Source organism: Colletotrichum karsti (genome assembly GCF_011947395.1).
Source record: "Colletotrichum karsti strain CkLH20 chromosome Unknown Scaffold8, whole genome shotgun sequence".
Taxonomy (NCBI): domain Eukaryota; kingdom Fungi; phylum Ascomycota; class Sordariomycetes; order Glomerellales; family Glomerellaceae; genus Colletotrichum; species Colletotrichum karsti.
Window position 1 is genome coordinate 998,182 of NW_024065908.1, and position 21,280 is coordinate 1,019,461.

General features: G+C 55.5%; 7 protein-coding genes across 7 annotated transcripts; 4 read left to right on the forward strand and 3 right to left on the reverse strand.

Annotated features, from left to right (window-relative positions):
- Positions 1–537: 537 nt before the first annotated feature.
- Positions 538–1,439, forward strand: CkaCkLH20_03421 (uncharacterized protein; the record flags this gene model as incomplete). The annotated part of the gene is made up of 2 exons (XM_038886140.1): positions 538–802; positions 865–1,439. 2 exons carry the CDS (start codon positions 538–540, stop codon positions 1,437–1,439), a joined length of 840 nt encoding a protein of 279 aa, XP_038748649.1.
- Positions 1,440–1,877: 438 nt separating this feature from the next.
- Positions 1,878–2,492, reverse strand: CkaCkLH20_03422 (uncharacterized protein; the record flags this gene model as incomplete). The annotated part of the gene is made up of 2 exons (XM_038886141.1): positions 1,878–2,184; positions 2,302–2,492. 2 exons carry the CDS (start codon positions 2,490–2,492, stop codon positions 1,878–1,880), a joined length of 498 nt encoding a protein of 165 aa, XP_038748650.1.
- Positions 2,493–5,295: 2,803 nt separating this feature from the next.
- Positions 5,296–6,922, reverse strand: CkaCkLH20_03423 (wlm domain containing protein; the record flags this gene model as incomplete). Its single annotated transcript, XM_038886142.1, has 3 exons — positions 5,296–6,517; positions 6,568–6,739; positions 6,790–6,922. The coding sequence occupies 3 exons, from the start codon at positions 6,920–6,922 to the stop codon at positions 5,296–5,298; spliced, it is 1,527 nt and encodes a 508-aa protein (XP_038748651.1).
- Positions 6,923–7,253: 331 nt separating this feature from the next.
- On the reverse strand, positions 7,254–9,475 carry CkaCkLH20_03424 (kelch domain-containing protein; the record flags this gene model as incomplete). The annotated part of the gene is made up of 4 exons (XM_038886143.1): positions 7,254–7,526; positions 7,581–7,823; positions 7,875–9,368; positions 9,428–9,475. The coding sequence occupies 4 exons, from the start codon at positions 9,473–9,475 to the stop codon at positions 7,254–7,256; spliced, it is 2,058 nt and encodes a 685-aa protein (XP_038748652.1).
- A 1,649-nt stretch (positions 9,476–11,124) lies between these two features.
- On the forward strand, positions 11,125–12,730 carry CkaCkLH20_03425 (uncharacterized protein; the record flags this gene model as incomplete). The annotated part of the gene is made up of 2 exons (XM_038886144.1): positions 11,125–11,373; positions 11,426–12,730. The coding sequence occupies 2 exons, from the start codon at positions 11,125–11,127 to the stop codon at positions 12,728–12,730; spliced, it is 1,554 nt and encodes a 517-aa protein (XP_038748653.1).
- A 565-nt stretch (positions 12,731–13,295) lies between these two features.
- CkaCkLH20_03426 (uncharacterized protein) lies at positions 13,296–14,812 on the forward strand (the record flags this gene model as incomplete). Its single annotated transcript, XM_038886145.1, has 3 exons — positions 13,296–13,656; positions 13,715–14,326; positions 14,388–14,812. 3 exons carry the CDS (start codon positions 13,296–13,298, stop codon positions 14,810–14,812), a joined length of 1,398 nt encoding a protein of 465 aa, XP_038748654.1.
- Positions 14,813–15,299: 487 nt separating this feature from the next.
- On the forward strand, positions 15,300–21,107 carry CkaCkLH20_03427 (NF-X1 type zinc finger; the record flags this gene model as incomplete). The annotated part of the gene is made up of 9 exons (XM_038886146.1): positions 15,300–15,445; positions 15,514–15,622; positions 15,677–16,031; positions 17,961–18,093; positions 18,146–18,247; positions 18,647–19,136; positions 19,254–19,798; positions 19,850–19,992; positions 20,044–21,107. The coding sequence occupies 9 exons, from the start codon at positions 15,300–15,302 to the stop codon at positions 21,105–21,107; spliced, it is 3,087 nt and encodes a 1,028-aa protein (XP_038748655.1).
- Between the last annotated feature and the right edge of the window lie 173 nt (positions 21,108–21,280).

A 21,280-nucleotide genomic window follows, 5' to 3' on the forward strand; every position in this document is an offset into this window, starting at 1 on the left:
CCTCAGGTACCGTTGCCCTCCGCCAGCGCCGCCGGCTCGGCGGGATTAGCCGGGAAGCCATTGGGCACACCCAATTGGTCAGAAATTGGAGGTCGAACGGCTCTTAGGGGGGGCTGCGCTGGCTTCTGGGGGATTTGTGTCCAGGGTGAGGTGCTACGGGCGTGGCTTCATGATCCACTGAAGGGGGGGTTCGGGAACGCGGCTCTCTTACAACGTCCAGTGGTCCTCCCGGCATTGGTCGGCTTCTGAGGCAAGGGAAGACCATGGTGACGTCGGAATCAGCGGTTTTGGAGGTATTGGCACATTAATTGCAACTTACTCGAGCTTCCTCAGTTTTCCAAGCTATTGTTGCTGCTTCCCATCTTAGAGAGCTCCTAGCCGTGAAGGTGTCGCCAACCGCACCTCATTGGTCCAAATTCCCCCAGTCAGCATCTCCTCGCATCTGATTCGTCACAAAAAAAGTTCAAGCTCAAGGACCATCTGTGACGTCCATCCACCTCCCAAGACACTTTCCAACACCAACACCACAAAAAAAAAATGAACAACTTCGGCGTCTACGAACTCGCCAGCGCGAAACGCACCTCCGCCCCGGGATGGGCCTACGTCCCCGACACGGGCGTCAACCCGGCCGCTGCCGCCCTCCAGCCCGCGAACCGGAAACGCGCCGCGCGCAACAAGGCCAACCCCTCCGCCTCGGACCTGAGCGTCAGGCAGGAGGCCAAGATCCGGAAGGAGCTCGAGGCGCTCGACAAGGACTGCGGCCGGGACGCGTCGATCCCCGTACCGGCCAAGGGCGGTAGAGGTGAGTTGTTGAGTTCCGTGTGCGTCGCGCAAAGGATGGGTTGATATTGACAATCGAAATAGCCCAGACGAAAAGCACCCCCAACGTCCGCAAAATCCTCCAGTCCCAAAAGACGTTCCACAACCACCTCGACGACCACCTCGCGCTCCTCTCCCACGCCGAGAACGCGCCCGCCCCGCACCCGAACCAGCACACCAAGCGCAACGCGGCGGCGAAGCGCTCCAAGACCTCGACGCCGAAGCCCTCTGCCGCGGCGGAGCTCGAGGACGTCGAGATGACGCCCGCGCCGCCCCCCGCCGAAGAAGACTCCGCGGAGGCCCCCGCACCCGTGCTGGCCCCGTACGACAAGCCCCCGCCGCCCGCGCACCCGGGCGACGACGACCCGCTGCTAGCGTCCAGGGTGCCGGAGCCGCCGACTGACGAGGAGCTGCGGTGGCTGCTGCGGCAGCCGATGCTGAGCTTCTGGGACGCGAGGGCCGAGTGGGCCGACGAGGACACGAGGTACCCGACGCGGACGTTCTGCGAGGTGTGCGGGTACTGGGGCCGGGTCAAGTGTATGAAGTGCGGGACGAGGGTCTGCGCGCTGGATTGTCTGGAGACGCATCGCGAGGAGTGCGCAACGAGATACGGCTATTGAGCATTGCCCAAAAAATCGTAAAAGTATGAACGGTTGTGGTCATGTCACAGATTTAGAGCACGTAAGGTGGGCAGGCGTTATGATACCCTTGAACTTTTTTGAGAATTGGAATGAATTGTACGGCATGAGAAGCCTGTGGATTGTTCATCAAAAGTCCGCCAAGACTGTGTACATGCGGAACGCTCGCCGCGTCCTTAATATATACTGCCGAAGTTCACCTCGCATCCGCTCGGTCGACTCCGGTCATTGAATCCTCCATCAAGTCTTCCTCCCCACTCCGTAAAGCCGGACACAAAAAGTATGCCAGCGAGAGAAATTCCTAACCAAAGAAATCCCCCGAGAAAGAAAGAAAAGTTTCGTAACAGAAGAAAATACACGCCTGCAGTTACACCCCCTCATCCACCGCCAACTAGTTTTTTGAGCGTGTCAAAGAGCATCTCACAGCTCGTTCGACGGAGGCAAGCCCTCGAGGGTGAACTCGACGTCGCCGGACGTCGCGCCGCCGGAGCAGACCGCGCGCATGCTGCCGGTGGGGCACTTGTCGCGAGCGGCGCGGACGCACTGCTCCCACTTGTTCTTGGAGATGTTGATGGTGGCGCCGGCGGTGGTGGGCTTGAGGGTGAAGCGCGCGGAGCCGGACTGGCCAATGGTTGTGGATGGATTGCCCTGGCAGGCGGAGACAGAGCCGGAGATGCCGCCGCAGATGGCGAGCTCGGCGCTGTTGGTGTCGTGGAAGACGAGGTGGCTGATGTGTGTTAGTCTTTAGGTCTTATATAGTTATGGTGTTCATCGTATGAAGGGAAGTGGTTGAGGGGAATTTTGATTGGTGATAGGGTGTAAGTGAAATAGAGTGTTGACATACGCATTGCGGTCGATGCAGGTCGCCTCCAGCACCGCGGACGGGTTCACGTCAACCTGGGCGCGCATGCTGAGAACCTCGAAGTGCTGCTGGGGAACCGTGAAGCGCGGCCAGTGACGGTGAGCAGCCGGGGCGGCGAGGGCAGCAGTGGCCGTGAGGAGGAGGACGAAGGTGTGGACGAGCATGGTGAACATGGTTGCTGTCTTTTTTGTGTGTGGTGATGATCGTTGGCGTGTAAGTGGTCTTGGAATCGTTCTCGAACTTTTCAAGCCACCGGTTCTGGAAGTCTTCTCTCGAGATCGTTTCGTTTCGTGGATCGGGACTCGGTGATATTCCTCTACGAGTACTGGGCTTCACGTGTGACGAACAACAACTGGCTGATCGAGAAGGGCCGAAAGACTCGAGATCGTGGTACAGACAGAGATGTCGTTGTTGTTTGGCGTCGAGAAGAAAAACAGGTCAACCTCTCAAGGGGAAAGAATGGAAACGGATCACAGATCGTCAAAGGGTAAAGAGGTGGAAAAAAGAAGGGAAGTGACGGTCAACAGACTGTCGTTTGCGTGTTTGGAAAGAATGTGGAAAAGGGCTGGAAAAACAAGAAACAATTCAAGCTGGAAGGAAAGAAGGAGAGAGAGGAAGGGGGCAGGAAGGAAGGATTACATGAAGCAGGAAAGGCAAGCCACTAAGTAGGATGTGGTAGGTTGTAACACCACAATCATCAAAAAGTCCTTCCCGCTCACACCAACCTGGGCTGAGCCGATGGCTTTTTCCCGTTTGCCAACCAAGCTCTGACTCTGACCAGGCCTTCTCCATGTTCGGCAATGAAGGGGTGGTGGGATGGGATCCTCTTGGATGGAGCCCCAATTGCAGACGGATATTGTCATGTTGCAACTGCTGACAGATACTGCAAGGTATGTGAGGTACTTTGGCTACCTTACCTGCCGTTGAAGGCGCGCTGCAACGCCTGGCAAGGAAGAGAAAAGGAAGGACCCAACGGAGAAATCGAACCGCGCGGGGATCGGCCTTCTGACGACACGTTCCCTACCTTTACTTCCTTCGTTCTCTGCGAAGGGGTGGAGATGGGATGCAGGGCAAGCGGTGGCTTGGTGCAGCGTCAAGTTCACGACCTGTCTCTTTTGGCAGACAGGGTCGACCACTGCTTGTTGCCATTAACCTTAGTTTAGACCAGAAGACTAGGCCTCGGACAAGTCACAGTCGCGCTTGGCTGGTGAAGGAAACCTGCCAAGTCCCCAACTGCGGCTAGGCCAGGTCAGGGGTGAAGCGTCTCCCGCCCCTCGGATCGTCGGTTGGCGCTGGGCTGGTGCTCTCGGCGCATGAGGTTCGATACTGGTGCGGGTTGCAGGGGGAGGGGAGGACGACTTCGAGTCTTGATAGATTCAACGGCATTGGTATGGGTATGGGGGACCGGTGACGAACTTAGCCGGGTGCGAGCACGACACTCGGGAGTTGCAAAAGGTGATTATTGATGGAAAGGAACAAGTTTCGGTGATCAATTGCAAGCATCGCCATCGCCAGCGCCGTACAGGCGGGCCAATTCGACATCGGGGGCGCTCATCCGGAGTCGCAAGGTGAAACAGGGCCCCCCAGGTCGGCCTTCGCTGTCGGTTCAGACGAAAAGGTGCCATTTTAAGTCTTCTGAAACTCGAGCGACGTGGGTCCCCGCATCCCGGTATTCCCGCGAATCTCCACACCCGTGCTAGTATTAGCAGCCCGGCGGTAGCGACTTTCGAGAAGAGAATACCACCTACCGCAGTCGTGTGTTTGGCCCGGGACGGAAGATAGTCCAATGGCATCGACCTCCCTCATTCGGGTGAATGTTCTCGTTGACGTCGTGTGTTGCTTGCCGGTGAAAGAGGGACCGAAGTGCGAGGAGGTGACGGAAAACGAATCGGCTCTCCTCTCTGCTTTGACGCCGTTATTGAAGACGTGGAATGGTTGGCTGGGCTGAGCGGCTGATAAGCCAGTGGCTTGTCAATAGGATGCGTCGTGATATAGACAGATCCCCGAGAATAGGCACAGAGTGCAATCCATCTGTGACAACCCGGCTGAAGTCTGCGAGTAAATCACGTAATATCCCCTCCTCTGGCATGTCCCAAGCTCGGCAATGTTCGTTTATCAGACACTTTACTCCGTAGCGAACCTTGGGACCAAGCTGCAAGAGTTTGCTCGCCAAGTCTGACCAGAGAGGCGCAAACAAGTGGTAATCGCAGCAACAGCCGTGACAGGAGGAGCATCTTGGCCGTGACGATCCCGCACATTACTCCCTCCGAACACCCAAATTCTTGTTTCTCTTTGATTTCTTGGAACCTCTCCTTCTTGGCTCGAAAATTTGTATCTGTGTGTAAGATGAGGTCCGCAAACAAGGCACTTTTCGTACCGGCTTGCGAGAGAACAATGTCCGTCGCCATCTCACAACAGCCCACTTCGGACGCCCTTGCTCCATCGATCGGCTTTGGGTCGCGGTTCCCTTTTTCTTCTCCATGTTTCGTCCTGATTAAGCTGACCCCTCTCGATGCCGGGGTTGCCTAGGCGAACCCGGACTGCGGACGGTTCCACCGGGCCAGCCCAAACTTTACTTGACGAGTTGACATGCGAACCTAAAATACTCGGGGCTGAATGTTCTCTCTTGATTGCACTATTTGGTGACAACTTTCGCAAACATTTGGGAAGGGGGGAGTCCGTTTCCCAGAATAACAGGAAATAATCTACCGCAAAAGCCGAACCCCATCGACGACCCGTCGTCGCGTTGCCAAGAAACGAGCCCTATGACCCGCTCCCTTAGTCAGTTGCAGCAAGGGACGATATTAACATGCGCTCATAGCCTCATACCTCATGACTTTTCTTTCTCCCATCCTGGCAGTAATCTTTCTTGCAAGTTCTATGTTGAGAAAAGCAAAATCTTCTCTATGCACAGACAGAGAATTTGTCACCTTTCCGTGCTCCGTAGGGCGGAATCGATGATGTTCGTGTGATGATTCAGTCTTGCTTTTTGCTCTGGCCGCAGACTCCGCAGACCCCAAAATCGCCGGGGTTGAGATACTGGCTCCCCTGGCACGCTGCGCTCCGGCATCGCCAGGCGTTCGGCACGCTTGCCGGGTCCAGCACGTGGGAGCACACCGCGCACGTTATCGCGAGGCCTGGGTTCGCAAAGGAGCAGACTCCACAACTGACTTCAGCCGGCAGCGTTGTTGCCGGTATCGACGACGTCGTGATGTTCGAGGGCGTCGACCCACTGTCGCCCGAGCGTGGTGCCGCGCGCGGGGGCGACGTTGGACGGTGATCTGGAATTGTTTGAGGTCCGTCTTGTGCTTCTGTCTTGATGGAGGCTGCAGTTGCGATGGCAGAGATTGGCACCTCCTGTACTTCGTCATCCTCTTCCTTCTTGACTTTCACTCTGGGCGGCGATGGTTGCTTCGATGGACGACCTGTAGTAGCCGGCTTTTTCTCTTGCAGCTCCTTCTTTGGTGCGTCCCGGGATGTCGATGCTGAGGGCTCGTTCTCGCGTTTGAAGTTGAGATGTGTTTGTCGCCACTGCTTAACCGAAGCACGCAGCTCTTGTAGTTCGTTCTGAGCATCCTGGTCGTCTGGATTCTCGTCTTCGCAGACCTTGATCATGCCGCGGCCCTTGCCATCGAGAATCCGCTTTCCATCAATGTCGACTGCGTCTTCCGCCTTGATATCCACCGGATCATCTTCGTACTCGCTCTCGGTGCTGTCTTCATCCTTCGGCTCGAACTTGATATCCTCCTCCGGCTCCTTCTTCTGGTCGAAGCGAGCGAGCGCTGCGGCTGCCCGCAGTTCGCGACCTCTTGCGCTCCCAGCTACTCGAGGCTTTGCCTGCGTGCGCTTGCCGCCCTCTAGTTTGACCTTGGTTTCTTCGTCTGCGCCCAGGGCGACTCCATTAGCACCGAACTTCTTCAGAATCCGACGCTCCTTCTGTTCTTTGTAGGACAGCTTTGGCTTGGCCTTTCTCTTGCGGCCGCGCGACCGATATGTTCCGCCACAAAGGTGCTCTGGAAGGGGTTCTCCGGGCAGCGCAACGTTGTTCTGGAATTGGCCTGTCTGTAGCAGGGTACCTCGACCCCAAATGCCGTCGCCGGTGTACCCTCGCTGCCAGAGGCCTCTCATCTGCTCGGCGTATTGATTCCTCACCGCCCAGAACGCTCTCGAGTGGTTCATTTGCTTACAGTGCGCCAGCCTACGTCAAAGTCAGAGTCGTAACTTGGCAGATCGCGACATCTCACGTACTCGTGCATCATCACCATCTGCACATATTCGAATGGCAGCCATCTGCCTGACCGCGATTTGAGTACAAGCTGCACGATCTCTCCGGCGTTAAAGTTTCTGCCCACGAACTCAGGGTTCGGCTCGTACTCCTCTAGTGACATCACCGAAAGATGATTTTCTCTCATAACTGGCACTGTGTTTGATCAGCCGAGTCTCTTAACACCTCAAAGCTGCAACACTTACAGCATTGTGCTGCTATTCTCTCCAGAAAGTCTTGTGCGACTTTTTCATCGCGGCCTTTCAGTGGTTTGATGAAGATGATGCGGTCGTTCGGTTGCGATCGCTTCGCATTGAGCCGCTGGATGCCGATCGGCATAGTGAAAAGTACAGGTGAAGGAACGACAGAACTTTTGTATCCCGTAAACGCACGAACTGACAATGTAATACTCGTTCTCAGGTGGTCGTTCGAATTAGTCTGATGGAGTTGGTCAAGTTTAGGATTAGGATGGTGACGGACGGTGTTGTTGCCTGCCAAACGTGCGGAACGGAATCGAAAGATATTAGTGGGGTCACGTGCCTGACTTCGAAGCTTAGGAAGGTCCTGAGGACCATACAAAATGACAACCACTGTTTTCAGATTGACGTATTCTATAGCAGAAAATATTGCCAAAAAGTCTCCTTGTCTCCTTGTCGCCCAAATGGACAAATCATCGTCTTCTCGCACCACCAGCCGCCGCATCGCCTCTTTCGGCAAGAGATACAACCTCTTGGATACCAGCAGCCTCCTGCTCCTCTTCCAACGCTGTGATCTCCTCTCTGCAATCCCACCACTTCTCTTCGCTGAGCTCGAAGGCCTTTGCTTTGATTTCCTTGATGGTGAGCGTTTCCGGCTGGATGTTCTTCCAGCGCAGGTTGGTCATAAGGATCTCCTGCCACTCGGCTGTGGTGCGAACGAAGAAGTCGCGTCTCGACTCGAACGGCTAAGTGGCTATCAGAAATTGCTCAGAATTAGGGGCTCCAAATGGCAAACTTACTCTCGGGTGGGGAAGACCGTCATCCACCGTCTCTGTGGTCTCCGTGTCGTCATCCTCAGTCGTAGACGTAGCCGCAGTCGTCTCGGAGCCGGCAACGGACGACTCGTCAACCTTCTTCTTGCGCTTGCTCTCGGTGTGCATCCGAGGCTTCTCCTCTTCCTCCATCTCGACATCCTCATCCTCCTCGTCGTCTTCGTCATCCTCGTCATCGTCATCGTCTTCATCGTCCTCGTCCTCAGAATCCTGTCTCTGTGTTAGCGAGTTAACGTTGTCAGGGACATAGTGTCTGCGTACGATCCAGTCCTCAACAGGTCTGTTGAAGATTTCTTTGCAACCATCCATCTTTCCGAGATCCACCGCGTAGAGGTCGTCGAAGGTGAACTCGCGGTCCTTCTGCTCAAAGGTGCCGCCGTAAATGTAAAGCACGTCATCTTGCACGGCCAATTGCGCGTTGAATCGCATATGAGGCAACTCCATAGTCATGGGCATCTCCCTCACAGGCTTCACGTCCTCTTCTGGCTCTTCCTTCTTGTCAAGCTCCATATCCTCGGCGTCCTCCAGCGACTTGCCCGTTTCCAAAGCAGCTAGTTGCCGAAGAAGCTCTTCCTCGCGATCCTGAGCTCTGTTACGACGTCCACCGCGCTGCTCGGCGGGAGCTGCCTTCTTCTGCTGACGGGCCTTGCGGAGAGTCAGCGGGAAAAAGCGGTTCCGCTCAATGTTCCACGCAAACAGCTCCCTGAAGAACTCGCTGTCCATGCCTTCTTCGCTCTGCTCAACGTCGTGCACACCACCAAACATGATACCACGGCCCTTGTGCCAAGTCATGGTGGCACCTGCGCGCTTGGGGTTAGGGGCATTGGCTGGCTTCTTGCGACGTTCCCATCGGACCACGGGAGGTGCATTCGCAGGGGCGCCTTCAGCAGGCGGAGACATTCTCAGGAAGAAGCAGTCATCGTGCACCATGGGCTTCAAGATGTTTCTCTGCCCCTGTGCAGATCCCTTGGCCTGCTTGTTCGCTGCCACGGTAGCCTTGACTCTAGAGTAACCTCCGTAAAGAACAGCTCCTCCTTCATGAGGGAGAAGTGTAAAGGACGATCTCGGGTCAGGCTTAAGCTGAGCTGGGGGCAGAACCGGGCTGAACCACGAGAAGTTCTGGGTATCAAAGATCCACAAGTCGGCCAGATACTTGGTCTGGTTTGACGTGTCTTGGAAGCCGCCAAACAAAATGATATACTGCTTCCAGTACGTCATGCGATGACCACTTCTCGCCGGAGGTGTCTTGCCCTTACACTCGATCTTTGTCCATTCTCTCGTGGCAGGCTCCAAGCGCCAAAAGTCAGAGTAGTGGTGGAAAGTGCCCTGCTTCGGCGAGGAGAACTCTCCGCCAAACAGGTAAACATGGTTCGGGTTGGACGCCCGAGTCCACGCATGGCCAGAGCGAGGAAGAGGTGCGTTGGGCGACGTTACGGTCCTCCACTCATCGCGGTCAATGTAGTAGATGTGCAGGTCGTTGAAGAACTGAGCCAGGGCACCGTTGAAATACTCGCCGCCGAAAAGCAGCAGGTTGTTGCGGTCGCACGGAGAAGCGAGGATTGTAGATGCAGAACGGGGCTTCGGAGGTCCCTCAGCCACGGTTTCGGTGATCTTGAGGAACTGCTCCTGCTGTCTTCTGTACTCCTCGAGCACTTGCTCAAGATCGACATCCTCAGCGTCGCTACCCTCAAGTTTCGCGGCCTTGGTCTTGGCCTTCTTTTCACCCTTGTTGGCCTGCTTGGCTTTCTTTGCGGCCTACTCCATGTCCATGTCAGGCAACATTATGTAGATGTTGGAAGTGTTGGGAGACGTACTGCCTTTGCCGCCTTCTCGTCGCTCTTGCCCTTCTTTGCTTTGGCCATATTGAAGTACTTTGTTGATGCAAGCGGTTATGGTCCGGCGATGACTTCTGTGACGTCGGCGGGGTGAATGGTGGGATGAGATGATGGTGGGGTTCATCTTCTGAAAATTTGAAGTTGACTGAGTGAGGGGCAAATCACATTGAACGTACTGTTCGCAAGTCCCCGCATTCACTGTGTTTTCTGGCGTTTTGCTCCGCTACCTGGACAGTGCAAATTTCATACATCAATTAGCTATGAATGTTACTGAAGAGGTTTGACTGAGAGCTGTCAGAGGAATTGAATTTCAGTTCCGAACTTTGATTGAATGCCCTATTCAACGAAACTCAACTCAGTCTCTGGAATGGAACAAGTTCAAGAGACAAGACAAGATGTTCAGAATGGCTAAAGTGGCGCCACTTGCTACTGGAGCAATGCCGTACATATGGTGGGATGGACTTGGTTGGAGCTGGCTGGCGATTATGGGGACAGACAGGGCACGAGAAGCTCCTGGAAAGCTGTCACATGCTAGAGATTCAATCCTGGTCCAGGAACCGCTAGGTGGGTTGATGAAAACTCGAGGATATGGGAGCTTCTGGTCCTGGACTGGCGTGACTGGGCAGGCAACGAAGGGGATCGACATTATCCTAAGCTAAGACCTTCGCAACCTGCGCAAGTCTCAGACCAACAGCTCAACGACGCTATTACGAGACAATCACGGCGATCTTTGGGGAAGTTGCTTCGAGGTCTAGCTCTGAGCTGAACACCAAAGCTAGTGCAATGCCGCTGGGAAACATCCGGCAGGTTGAGATAGAGATTGGCCGATGAAATGCATGGAATCCTGCAGGCTGATGGTGGAAGGTCTCGTAGCAAGGGTAGGAGGAATCGTGAGAGCAAACATCAGAAAAAAGTCATACAATCACATGCAAATGCGGATAGAAGCTCGTGGCATCCAGCTCTGGGCCTCCTTCTCGATACGCGTCAGGGCACCTTATGTAAAGGTTATGCATTTATGCACGCATTATGCAGATACTAACCCTGCACTGTTCGCAGCCGCAACTCGGCATGTGGGTCCTCACGTCATCGTCATTGGCGGCAGCTCCGGGGGACCACGGCCAGGGCAGCTGCACCTCTGCACCTGTCGCTCCTCCACTCCTACTGCGTCAAGCATCAGCGTCCGGCGCAAGCAGCCAGCCTGAACTCTTCGCAACTCTACTCACCACCACCGCTGCGCAGCACGCACAACCATTCCCGCCCTTGTTCTTTGTGCATTCCTCGACCGCTCCCTCTTAGACTTCGGACCCTGTGCGCCTAAAGTTTCCGATTGCTGCTGGTCAAACCATCACCCCTTACTCGACGCAGGCCGTGGGTTTCCCGCTAGAAGTCGACCGACTCTGTCTACAGACGCCGGCGCCCTGCGCGTTCTCGTCCCTTGAGCTACTTGCTTAGCTCACGCCTTCGACCACACGCCCGTCCGAGGTCCGGCCCTGTCGCCATCCGACGCCGACACAGCCATGTCTAACTTTGGGGACACGGGGAAGGTGGCTGTCATTCCAGGTAAGGGAACTTCTACATAAACATCCCTCCTCCGCAACATATGCCTTGACACACTGCTGGCCATTGCTTGTGGGCGAACGAAAACGCGCCTGCCATCGATACAACAATAATCAGCGATGCCTAAGAACAAGAAGGCGGCTCGGTCCAAGTCACCGTCCAAGAGGCAGGCTGACCGGAAGCCAAGCAATCCCCAACTGGCATCGCAGCCAGTATCGCAGCCTGCATCGCAGCCGGCAGAGTCTGGGAATCGGAAGGTTAACGTGGTTGCAGAAGCTCCAGAGCTTGGGCCAGCAGCATCCTCGAACGGCTCCCCAGAACCAAACGTCGAAAAACCAATTGTCGAGAAGCAGGAGGACAAGACTCCCGTAAGCAAACATCGAGAACTCTGTCGGATCACGTACTCACGTCTCAACCCAGAATCACGATGAGACTCCCAAGAAGCAGAACCGAGACGATCGAAAGGCTACGTTCGCCAACGTTGTGAAGAACCATGTCGAGGAAGAAAGCAACGGACATTCTCCAGATGCCGACAAGAGCTTCGGAAGCGAGGGCACCGCCGACGAGACGCTGGTTGACGGCTTTGACGCCGACAAGTCCGAGTCGACCGAGGTCAAGAGCATGGATGACAACGACTACCCGCGCCTGTCACTCGCGGAATACGGCAGAAGAAACAGTCATCGATACGGATGGAAGGCCGGCGGGATTCGGTTTGCACCACTGCAAGTGCCCTTCACTCGCCGACTGCAGACAGGCGCTGTTCTGTTTCACGGCCTCTCCATTCTCACATTCGTCTCGATCTTCTTCTTCCTCGCCGCCATTCCTTTCACGTGGCCCCTGCTGGTCCCATACCTGATTCATCTTTCACTATCCAGTGTCGCATCTGATGGTACCCTCAAATATCGATCGGAGTGGCTAAGATCCCGTTACATCTGGAAATTGTTCGCAGAGTACTACCCGGCTGAGCTTCACAAGACTCATGACCTGCCACCAACCAGGAAGTATATTTTCGGCTACCATCCGCACGGAATCATCTCGCACGGTGCCTTTGCCGCCTTCGGAACGAACGCACTTGGATTTGATGAGCAGTTCCCGGGTATCACCAACTCTTTGCTGACTTTGGACAACAACTTTCGCATCCCGCTTTACCGCGACTACATCTTGGCCATGGGCGTCCGATCCGTTTCTAAGGAATCGATCTGGAACACGCTGAGCAAGGGTGGTCGCAACGGCGAGGGAATGGGCCGTGCTGTCACAATTGTTGTTGGCGGCGCCAGGGAGTCTCTTGAAGCTCAACCGGGAACTCTCAGACTGATCCTGAAGGGCCGCAAGGGTTTCATTAAGATGGCTCTGAGAACCGGAGCTGATCTAGTACCTGTCTTGGGATTCGGCGAGAACGATCTTTACGACCAGCTGAGCCCGAAAACCCACCCCTGGGTTCACAACTTCCAGATGTTCGTCCTCCGCGTTTTCAAGTTTACCCTCCCTGCGCTTCACGGACGTGGCATCCTCAACTACGATGTGGGTATGATGCCCTACCGCAGACCTCTCAACATTGTCGTTGGAAAGCCTATCAAGGTCACCACACCTCCCTCAGCACAGCCGTCCCAGGAGGAGATTGACCGTCTGCACGAGCTGTACATCGCCGAGCTGCAGAAGATCTGGGACACGTACAAGGACCAGTTCGCGCCCGAGCGCAAGGCCGAGCTTCAGTTCATTGCCTAGGCTATGTTGAGTGGCACAATATGGGATGGATTCATTTTGGCTTTGGTACACGACGTGTGGCTCACATCTGCTGGCGGGGAACTGCGCAAAAGGGACTTTGTCTTAGTATTTTGAATTTTGGCGTCACTTAGGATCAAAAAGGTGAAATAAGACTAGGAAATTTGCAGCCTGGATAGAGAGGTATCATGTAATTGCTTTCAGTCGAGTATTTGGCGAATCAAGACAATGAACGTCCGAATTCGTGAAACGCCCTCGCATCTTGGAACTTCATTATGCATGACCTCGTGGTTACTAGCTGCGCTTCTGCCGGCAGGAGGAACGTGGGCGTAGAAGACGAGAAGGAGCTTGGGCCGCCTGTTTAATTGAGGTCACATGATGTCGCGAAACCCAATCGCGTGTGACGCGTCGACTTTTAACGTCATTATCTCAATTTCTACCTGCCGATACCTTCAACTTCTCGAGCCACATGACAGCCCACCCCCACGACCTTTGCTAAATCCAATTGCGCGTTTCGGTCTTTTCTAACCACGATACGTCATTTTCCCCTAATAACAACGAGAAGAAAATGCCTCCTCGCACGTCTGCTCGCACGTCTGCTCGCAGGAAGGCGCAACCGGTAGTCGAGACCAAGGTCGAGGAGAAGATCACTACGAAGGCGAACGGGTCAAAGAGCGCGACCGTTGCCGTCACAAAAACCAAAACAACCACCGCCTCCAAACCCGCGCCGAAGCGCAAGGTCGAGTCCGACGACGAGCACGAGGAGTGCGGCAGCTGCGCAGAGGAAGAAGAGAAGCCCGCCAAGAAGAGAAAGACCGCCGCCAAGGGCAAGGCGAAGAAGGAAGACGACATGCCGATCGCCGACCGGACGGCGGTGTCATCGCTGAAGAAGGCGATGTACATCGGCGCCCATGTGAGCGGTGCAGGAGGTAGGTCGCATATGATATGCCGCCTTTCAAGTCACCATCACTGACTGCTTACCTTCAGGTGTGCAAAACTCGATTCAGAACGCCCTTAATATCGGTGCCAACTCCTTTGCGCTCTTCCTGAAATCCCAACGCAAATGGGAAAACCCGCCCCTCGCCGCCGACTCCAAGACACAATTCGTGTCTCTTGCGAAAGAACACTCCTACGACGCCGCTGCGCATGTCCTCCCGCACGGCTCATACCTGGTCAATCTCGCGCAGGCGGATGCGACCAAGGCGAAGCAAGCATACACCAGCTTCCTCGACGACCTCCACCGGTGCGACCAGCTTGGCGTGAGGTTGTACAACTTTCATCCCGGCAACACGGGCGGAGAGGCCAGGGAGGAGGCGTGCGGCAGGATCGCAGCACAGTTGAATGCTGCGCACAAGGCGACGAAAAGTGTGATCACAGTACTGGAGAACATGGCTGGCGCTGGCAATGTCATTGGTACGAAGTTCGAGGATCTGAAGGAGATTATCGACAAGGTTGAAGACAAGGAGAGAGTTGGCGTTTGCATCGACACTTGTCATGCGTTCGCCGCGGGATACGATTTGCGTACGCCAGAGAAGTTCGAGGAGACTATGAAGGAGTTCGATGAGGTTGTCGGCAACAAGTACCTCAAAGCATTCCATCGTAAGTCCTGCTCTATTTTGTTTAATGGCTTGGTGGCAAGCAAGCAACTAACGAAGACCAGTCAACGACAGCAAGGCGCCCTTCGCCTCGCACCGCGACCTCCACGCCAACATCGGTACGGGCTTCCTCGGCCTGCGCGCTTTCCATTCACTGGTCAACACCGAGCTGTTCCAGGACATGCCGATGGTCCTCGAGACGCCCATTGACCGTAAGGACGCCAATGGCAAGACGATCGAGGACAAGAAGGTGTGGGCAGACGAGATCAAGCTGCTTGAGCGTCTGATTGGCATGGACGCGGAAAGCGCCGAGTTCAAGGAGCTCCAGGAGGAGCTGCAGACGCAGGGTGCGAGTGAGAGGAGTAAGATCCAGGAGCAGGTCGACCGTAAGGCCGCCAAGGATTCTAAGAAGGGGACGAAGGGGGCGAAGAAGGCTCCCGCGAGAGGGAAGAAGAAGAAGGTTGAGACTGATGATGAGGAGAGTGACTAGGACGCCTGAAGGCATGACAGTGTATTAATATGTATTATGAGGGTGGCCAGCCTATGTATATCTATACTAAGCTCTCCCGTGGAGGGAAGAAGACCGAGTGATGTGAAAAAAGGCACTTTTACCACTTGATGTTTCTGGATTGCTTCACCACCGATACAGCGTTTTGGATGCGTACGGTGTTCAAACCAGGAAAGACACAAATAGGTATCCAACGCACAGTCATTCAACAGCACTTGCCCTGTTCCCAATACCTCACTTTCACCCCCTAACCTACTTGCCCGCTCAGTCGCCCTGCTCCTTCCTCCTGTATTCAGTGGTATCTCGCTACTATCCGCTTCTGCTTTTGCCCATAACTGTTTTCTTCTCACACCTGCAGCCAACGTGTAAATCCAGACCACCTTCAACTCTTCACTTAACAACATCATCGCCAATCAACATTCAACACCTATTCTTCACTAACCGGTCCCATCACCAAACAACTATCATCATGGCTTCCCCTGTCGCCCAGTACACCGATCTTACCGCCGAGCAGAAAAACATCGTTGATGATTGGCTTCCGCTTCTGAACTTTTTCAACCGAGAGAAGCCACTCGACACAAACGAGAAGCGGGAAGAGGCCAGCAAGCACGTCTGGTCGAAGGTGTTCTCCGATGGCTGGAACTCATAATCGATCCTCCCATCCTTCCAATTTACCGGTACAGGGTCCAAGTTGGAACTCTGGACCAGGACGCTGAGCAGGCGCACAAAGCTGGGGGTAACATGAGTCCCATCCCTTACCACAGAGCCCGGGGCGCCCCCGTTTACATCAAGGTCGAGCACGACTAGGCCATGCAGGACCTGATTTTCCGGGTCATCGACAGTCAGGACAACTACTTCCCGGATGGCATCACCTACACCCTCCTGGACGGCCGCAGCCTCCGGCAGGCGCAAAAGGACTGTGCGACCAAATGGGACCGAGGCCAAGTCGAGACCATCCGTCGCCATAACACCCAGTACATCGTGCACTATATGAGAACGACTCTGCGGCTCTCGCTTGAGCCCGGCTGCGCTTATACTGTCACCAACCTGTCTATGGAAGCCAGTAAAAATTCCGACCTGGTCGGCAAGCTCAAGCACATCGAACTCAGCCTCGACCTCTGTAAAGACATTGACAAGGAGGAGGTATTCGAGGGCTACTCGGAGGCCAAATACTCACAGGCCTCTGAACGTCTTTCTATGAGTGAGTTTCGCCTTTACTTCGGACAGCACATGAATACTGGCTGACCAATTTCAGCATAACAGTTTAGGAAAAGAGACCATTGGTGGTGGATGATACTTCGTGGCTTTAGCGTTTCCTTACCCTTTTTCTGACTGAGGGCCGACCTTTTGCATTATTACTTTCAGTGGTGGATGGGACTTGATGATTATTGGACTTTCGGTTTCTTGCGTTCTGACGGAGGAGGGCTGACCTTTTCAGAGTGCCAGGGTCACAACATCCGTCTGTTTTGATATCTTGCTTCTGATTCTTTCTTTGAAGGAGGACGAGCATCAGGTTTTTTTTTAGTTGACTGACGCACTCTATACCACAATAAACCAGTGCGATTTTAAGTCGGCATCTTATTCCTGACCACAGGTGGCCCTAGAACCATCTGGCGTTATCATCTAGGGGTAGCTGCCGCGAGTTCGATACCTTCGTGCGTGGCGCCAAGGACGTACACACCCGCGCAGATGGGTTAGGGAGCCGATTTAACGCAAGAGTAACATCTCACTTACATCACACATCTAAAACACAGCGTAAAACGGCAAAAAGGCGACTGAACAGCGCATCGTGATGCCAGATGCCAAAAAGTTGCGCCGAGGGGGAATCGAACCCCCGGCTCCCCGACGTTGCTAGGTGGCAACGGAGAATTTTACCACTAAACCATCGGCGCTTCTTCGTACCATGCCGTGCAATTCACCGCCCTTGTAGCGACGCGAAGCAGTCGCCTCTGACGCTTTTCGCGATGTTCGTCGAGGCCATCGCGAAAAAACCGACGAGTCGTTTTTTGGATTGGAACTGAGATGGGCAAGGTTTCAGGTATTCAAGCAATTGGCTAATCCTCTTTGGAGGGCGAACATCGGGACTCCTGGTCTCGTTAGCCGGCGGCATCTGCAAGCTGCAAGCGTAAAGTGACGCATCCACTGAGGCCAAACTTCACAACAACCCCTCCATTCACAAATTTGCGACGAAACGAGGTCTAGCGGGCCAAACAAATGATGCAACGGGCCCTCCAATTGTTCCTGGAAATGGCTTTGGTGCATATGACTGTACAAAGCAGCTGTTGAGTCAAACTTGTTGTACCAATATGGAATTGGCGGCAGGAAACTGCAGCAAGAACGGCTAAGCCTCCATCTACACTTGGTGACTCATAGTGACTGGCCTGGGCTTTTTCTGCAGGCGAAGGTCCTGCTGTTTTGTCAGCCGTAGCGGCCACAGCGAGCACTTGCCACGCTCTGGAGGTAGAAAGTCCGGGTACCAAAATTTTAGCGGGTCCCACCGGACGGACGACAGATTCAGTCTGGGCCGTCGAAAACCGCCCCCAAAGGGAACTTCCATCCGTTGTAGGGTGTTTCCATAATCTTCATAAAAGTCGCCTCCCTGGCTCTCAGGTGAAAGGAAGCCTGAGGTCTTGCTCAATTCACTTTTTGCTCTCTTTCACATTCACTCTTTGAGAGAACCGTTGCTATCTGATTCGCCGCCCGTTCCTGGCACCCGTACGAAGTCGCTGTATTTCAAAAAGCGCAGTCACCATTTTCTCTTTTCAGCAGCAAACGACCACGACGGCCAGCGATCCAGTCATGTCTGAAGGTGGAGGTTCTCAGTCTCAGACGCAGACGCAGACTCAAGCGAGTTCGTCAACCAGAGGGGGACGGAGAGGTAGACCTGGGAGAGGGAGAGGAGATCGAGGTTCTGGCGGTGGTGGTCGGCGAGGCGGTGGCAGGAATGCCGCTGATCAGCCCCAGCACCAGAACCAGAATCAAACTCAGAGTCAGGCGGCAGCCCCCGAGGCGGCTCCGTCACCAGCACCCCAAGAGAACCAGCATGGATCGGGGAGAAGAGGCAGAGGCCGTGGTGGCTCACGAGGTGGTCGACGGGGTGCTGGGGGCCGCGGTGGCTCCGGAGTCGCAGCAGCGGTACCGGGAACGCAACGGACGTTTGGTGGTCGTTTGACGACGAACGCCAACGCTGACGAAAATGCCGTGGCCGGTCTGAGTGCAGACGCCCCGGATTTTGTTCCTGGACAGCCCGTTCCTCAGAGAGCGTAAGTTTAGTATTCGCCACCTCGTTGTGTTCGTGACACTAACGCAATAAAGCGCACCCACTCCTAAGCAGAAGAAGCCTCAATATCCCTCGGCACCAAAGTCTACGGCTGCGGACTTGCCCACGCGTATTCACGAGGACATCAGCCACGGCCAGTACGAGTGTGTAATTTGCTCTAGCGAAGTATTGCGCCCTTCTCGAGTTTGGTCATGCACGTTGTGCTGGACGGTGCTTCACTTGTCTTGTGTTAAGAAGTGGTACACAAGCCAGCTGAAGAAGGACGACGATACTCACTCCTGGCGCTGTCCAGGTTGCAATTCTAACCTAACCGAGGAGCCCACCTCATATCACTGTTGGTGTGGCAAAGACATCAACCCTAGAAACGTTCCAGGCTTGCCCCCTCACTCTTGCGGACAGACTTGCTCAAAGCCGAGATCGACATGCCCGCATCCATGTTCACTAGAATGCCACGCCGGACCATGCCCGCCTTGTACTTTGATGGGCCCGACGCAATCGTGCTTTTGCGGCAAGCACGAAGTTACGAAGAGATGCAGCGAGACCGACTATGGAAGTGGATGGAGTTGCAAGGAGATTTGCGGGGACATGCTGCCATGCGGCGAGCACTTCTGCGCAACACCGTGTCACCCTGGCTTGTGCGGTAGCTGCGAAGTGCCTATGCAGGCAAGATGCTACTGCGGAAAGGAGCACAAAGAGATACCATGCGACCGACGAGGCGATCTAGAGATGTCATTCAACCACGGCCAAGTCTCCAGCGTGGATTCCGAAGACGTTTCCGAGGAAAGCTGGTTTGATGGCTCCTTCGATTGCGGCGCGAACTGCGGAAGGAAATATGACTGTGGTATTCACGAGTGCGAGAAGAGTTGCCATCCTCAAGACGAAGTCTCAGCACACTGCCCGTTCTCTCCCGATGTCGTCTTGGACTGCCCATGTGGCAAGACACCGCTGGGAGAGCTACTCGACCAGCCGAGACAATCTTGCGAGGACAAGATTCCGCACTGCAAGAAGACCTGCGGCAAGACATTGGTATGCGGCCATAAGTGCATAGACACCTGCCACACCGGTCCCTGCAACCCGTGCTTCCAGAAGATGGACATAACATGCCGTTGTGGCCGGACTACCAGTTCTTCCCTCTGTCACCAGGGCGACATCGCGACGCCCATGTGCATGAAGGTATGCCAGGCGCAGCTCAACTGTGGCCGCCACAAGTGCGGCGAACATTGCTGCCCCGGAGAGAAGAGAGCTATCGAGCGGCAGGCTGCCAAAAGGAAGCACAGGCAACAGGCTGCGGAAGAGGTGGAGGCAGAGCACATCTGTGTGCGCGTCTGTGGAAGAACGCTGAAGTGCGGTACGCATCAGTGTTCTCAGATCTGCCACTCTGGCCCCTGTCCCAGTTGTCTTGAAGCTGTCTTTGAGGAGATCAGTTGCGCATGCGGCAGAACCGTCCTTCAGCCGCCTCAGCCCTGTGGTACACGACCTCCTGAGTGTCGTTTCGACTGCACGAGAGCGCCGCCTTGCGGCCATCCTTCGATCAAGCACAATTGCCATCCTGACGACGTTCCGTGCCCGAAGTGTCCATTCCTCGTCGAGAAGGCCTGTATCTGCGGAAAGCAGCGAATGAAGAATAGGCCTTGCTGGTTGGAGGAGACTCGTTGCGGTCTTCCTTGTGGCAAGAAACTCAAGTGCGGGTAAGTAAAGGAGATATGGAACGAAACGAGCTTACACTGACACTATACCAGCACCCATACTTGCAGGAAGGAATGCCATCGCCCTGGGGAATGCGAGGACGCAGAGATCCCGGGTTCGCACTGCGCTCAACCTTGCGGCAAAACACGCAAGTCGTGTGAGCACTCCTGCCAGGACGTGTGCCACGCCCCTTATCGTACGTCCCTCCTCACAAATCTCTGTAATCACCGCCTAACAATGTCTACAGAGTGCAAAGAAGACCGCCCGTGCCAGAGCAAGACCTTCATCACTTGCGATTGCCAAAACCGCAAGAAGGAAGTGAAATGCCTCGCCACGAAAACCAACCCAACACCAGAACGTGACGTACTCAAGTGCGACGACGAGTGCCTCCGGCTGCAACGCAACCAACGTCTCGCCGCCGCCCTCAACGTCGACCCGGACCACACCGATGACCACGTTCCCTACTCCGACACCACCCTCAAGCTCTTCCGCGATCTCTCCCTGAACTGGGTCCAGACCCAGGAGCGCGAGTTCCGCGTCTTCGCCTCCGAGCCCTCCGAGAAGCGCCTCCGCTTCAAGCCCATGCCCAAAGCCCAGCGTGCGTTCCTCCACAACCTCGCAGCGGACTTCGGCTTCGACTCGGAGAGCCAGGACCCGGAACCGCACCGCCACGTCTCCGTCTTCAAGACCCCCCGTTTCGTCTCCGCCCCGAAGAAGACGCTCGCGCATTGTGTCAAGATCCGCTCCGACGCCGCCAAATCCGCCCCGGCACCCTCCTCCTCCGCAAACGCCTCCGCCGCCCCGGAACCCTTCAACGCCCTCCTCCTCACGGCCCCGCGCTTCGGCCTGACCATCGACGAGGTCGAATCCGCCCTCGCCTCCCACCTCAAGGCGCACAACACCCTCTCCTTCACCACCTCCTTCCTCCCCTCCGACGAGATCCTCATCCGCGCCGTCCCCGTGACGTCGTGGGGCACGACCCCCTCGGCGATCGAGTCCTCCCTCGCGTCCCTCAAACCCCTCGTCACCCGCACCATCACGAAAGAAGGCCTCGCCGCCTCCGCCATCCTCGTCAACGCCGACGCCAACCTCAACGTCCTCCGCCGCGAGGGCGCCGCCGCCGGTGCCGGCGCCGGGGGCTGGAACGCCGTCGTCGGGCGCGCCGCCGCGCAGCGTAGGGCGTTCGCGCCGGCCAAGCCCGCCGAGACGCGCTCCACCAGCGGCTTCGTCAGCTTCTCCAAGCTGGCGCGCAAGAAGGTCGTCGAGGACTCCGTGGCGGATGACTGGGAGGCGGCCGCCGAGGACGAGTGAGTGAGGCGAGGTGATCGACGATCCGCCTCGGCCAAGGAAGTTGGGGAGTCTGGGACAAGGAGCAGGGCTTGCGTTCACGCTGCGTTGTCTCCCCGCCGCTGCATCCTTTTTTGACGAGAGAACGCAGAGATAAGCTTTTGGATCCTACGGGACGCATAGATAGATGCCCAGAA